The 3146-nt window shown below is 49.2% G+C and overlaps 1 protein-coding gene across 1 annotated transcript in view; it reads left to right on the forward strand.

Annotated features, from left to right (window-relative positions):
* Positions 1-2823, forward strand: part of LOC104532492 (alpha-2-macroglobulin-like protein 1) — a gene marked incomplete at its 3' end in the record, with an annotated part of 18516 nt that extends 15693 nt beyond the window's left edge. The window contains exons 18-21 of the mRNA XM_010177720.1: positions 450-564; positions 1653-1878; positions 2008-2134; positions 2702-2823. Coding sequence (XP_010176022.1) covers positions 450-564; positions 1653-1878; positions 2008-2134; positions 2702-2823 — 590 coding nt within the window. The remainder of the gene's footprint in view (positions 1-449; positions 565-1652; positions 1879-2007; positions 2135-2701) is intronic.
* Positions 2824-3146: the final 323 nt, after the last annotated feature.

Consider the following 3146-nt stretch of genomic DNA (forward strand, 5'->3'; position numbering starts at 1 on the left):
GTGGTCTAGTGGAAGGTGTCCCTGCTGATGGCAGGGGGGTTGGGACTGGATGAGCTTTAAGGTCCCTTCCAACCCAGATCATTCTATGATTCTATGAGTTTTCTGCAGATAAACAAACAGTATTGTTATTCACAGAATTACAGAAGCGTTGATTCAAACAGCTCTCTGAAGGTTCCTAGTCTCTTTAGCACCAACTCTGGGTCAGGTTATCAAGGGCTTTGTCTAACCAAGTCTTGGAAAAGTTTCAACCAGCTCACTCCAATCTTGTTCTCTTGTTACCACCCTCTTTTCCCTTAATATTTTTCCTCTCCTCCCAAATGAGCCCACTTGTGTTTTCCTCTGCCAGACTCTTCTTACATACCCCTTACTACTTGTTTTGCCTCTTGCCCCAGTGCTAGGCTTGGGTTCACCTCTCCCACTCTGGTGGGACTCCTTACTCTTTCTTTCAGGGGCGCCTTCTACAGAAGACCAAAGAATCATTAAGGAACAACCACAGTTTACAACCCATGGAAGACTTCGCCACTACTTCCCTGAAACATGGATCTGGAATCTGTTCTCTGTTGGGTAAGTGATGTCAGATTTCACAAATGGACACAAATTTTCACAAATGGACACAAATTTCTGGGTCTCTTTAGCTTGGAGAAGAGGAGACTGAGGGGTGACCTCATTAATGTTTATATATATGTTAAGGGCGAATGTCAGGAGGATGGAGCCAGGGTCTTCTCAGTGATGCCCAGTGACAGGACAAGGAGCAATGGGTGTGAGCTGGAACACAGGAGGTTCCGCTTAAACTTCAGAAGAAAATTCTTTACAGTGAGGGTGACAGAGCACTGGGACAGGCTGCCCAGGGAGGTTGTGGAGTCTCCTTCTCTGGAGACATTCAAGACCCGCCTGGACGCCTTCCTGTGTGATCTCATTTAGGTTCCTGCTCTGGCAGGGGGATTGGACTGGATGAGCTTTTGAGGTCCCTTCCAATCCCCAACATTCTGTGATTTGGTGATTCTGTGTGACAGAAGGATGATCTCTTTGTTGTTGAGTCTTGGCTAACTTGCATTTGTGTAAAAGTCCAGCCATGGGTGTAACGAGAGGTCCACACGTCAATTTTGTGGCTCTTTCCTGCACTTGTAGTGAGGTACAGAACTGAAATCTATACAGGTTTAGAGAAGAACAATACATTCCCAGACCAAACCACCAATTATCTTCCCTTCACCCACTGGGGTACACTCCACTAACCTCTCAATTTGGTGGGTGCACCAGCTAAATTTGTAGCCCTTGTTGCCGCAGTGCTTAAATTAAGACTGATGAATCAGTACTCAGGAGGATATGGTGCTGCTGCTTTCCAGAACATTGTGCTGTTGACTGACATCATTCTGTGGACTGAGCGTACAGAGCTGGAATGCTCAGGCAGTGTCTTGCTCAGGAGAAGGTTATAAAGCCATTACTGATGGCATCTAAGCAGGGTTTATGGCTTTAGGGAAAAAATTGCTGAGAGCTGCCTTGCTGTGGGCCACTGGAGCAGAAGTCAGTTGTAACACAGCAGAGGTTGATCCAAGCATGAGGACCTGTATAGCTTCCCTCACTCGGGATCATGAGCCCTCCCCATTGCAGCAGAGTGGATGAGTTTCTTCACACAAGTTCTCTCTTCCTCTCAGCTCCAACGGCAGCAGGAGTGTCCCAGTCACAGCACCTGCTGCTGCTGCAGAGTGGAAAGTCAAGATGTTCTGCTTGGCTGGGAGAGGATTTGGCCTTGCTCCAACCATGAGCCTCAGAACGGTCCAGCCCTTCTTTGTGGATGTGACGCTGCCACATTCTGTCATCCGAGGAGAGACCTTCATGTTGAAAGCTACTGTCTTCAACTACCTGCAGCAGTGCATACAGGTGTGTGCCTGTGCCACAGGTAACACTGTGTGGGGCAGACCCACCATGCCCTCCAATTTTAGAGTGCGTTGTGCCAAGCCATCTCTCCTGCAATGCCCAGTCACCCACCTGCATCTGTCATTCCCTCAGATCCATGTTGCTCTGGCTAAATCCTCAGACTTCCAGGTGGAGCCGTGCTGGACCTGCAGGGACAAGGAGTGTCTGTGTGCAGAGGAGTCCAAGACCTTCATGTGGAATGTGACAGCAGTTCAGCTGGGTACGGCAGCAAAAATGGGAGTGGTGATGGGGAACCCTAAAACTGAAGTGAGAGGGAGTGGAAGGTCCAGAGAAGCTGTTAGAGCCTTGCCCCCTCTGGATCCTGATGTTTGTTCTTAGTGGTTCAAGCGGTCCATCGTGTCTGCTTGCTTTCTCCTTAGGCTCATTAGAGAGGGCAGGAACTGAATGGGTGGCGTGGAGAACTCTTGAAGAGGGGGCTGTGGGGAGGAAGGAGCTGCATGCATGTGGGTGAGGGAACCTTGTATTGCTGGTGCTGTGCTTCATATCCAATGGGAAAGGGACACTGGGGTCCAAGGGGCTGCTGGACCTTCTGTTGTTAGTCACATGTAGTGCAATGCAGTCACTGCTGGTGAAGCATTACCTAGTTCCCTCATGCTTAGAGTGTCTGAACAAGCCATCAGTAGTGGCTGGCTCAACTTTACTGGCCAAACTGCTGAGGCTATGAGGGCCAGCCACCTGAAGCACCTCAGACCATTATCAGTTAAAGCAAGTCGACTCCATTTGGCCACAGGTATAAGAAACAGGCTCTGTTCAATTTATTTGCTAGGAACATTGAATATCACAGTGAGGACAGAGGTGCTGGACACCATGGCACGATGTGGGGGCAAGAAGCCCTTGCCAGCTACCATGAGGCGGAGGCATGTGCTGGTCAGACACTTGCTGGTCCGGGTCAGTATGAGAGCAGGCTCACTTCTCTCTCTGCATATCCGTGCATCTTGGGGAAGGGAGGCTGAGCTGGGATAAATGGTTTTCTCCTCATTTTTTGGCCAGCATTAGCATACCAAGGCTGTGACTGTTTGCTTTGTTCCCCCCAGGACCAAGCCAAGATTGTTCCCTTCTTAGAATCATAGCATCATTAAGGTTGGAAAAGACCTCTAAAATCATCAAGTCCAACCATCAACCTAACACCACCAAGCCCGCTAAACCATGTCCTGAAGTGCCACATCTACTTGTCTTTTACATATCTCCAGGGATGGGGACTCCACCACTTC

Source organism: Antrostomus carolinensis, unplaced genomic scaffold (genome assembly GCF_000700745.2).
Source record: "Antrostomus carolinensis isolate BGI_N321 unplaced genomic scaffold, ASM70074v2 scaffold6481, whole genome shotgun sequence".
Taxonomy (NCBI): domain Eukaryota; kingdom Metazoa; phylum Chordata; class Aves; order Caprimulgiformes; family Caprimulgidae; genus Antrostomus; species Antrostomus carolinensis.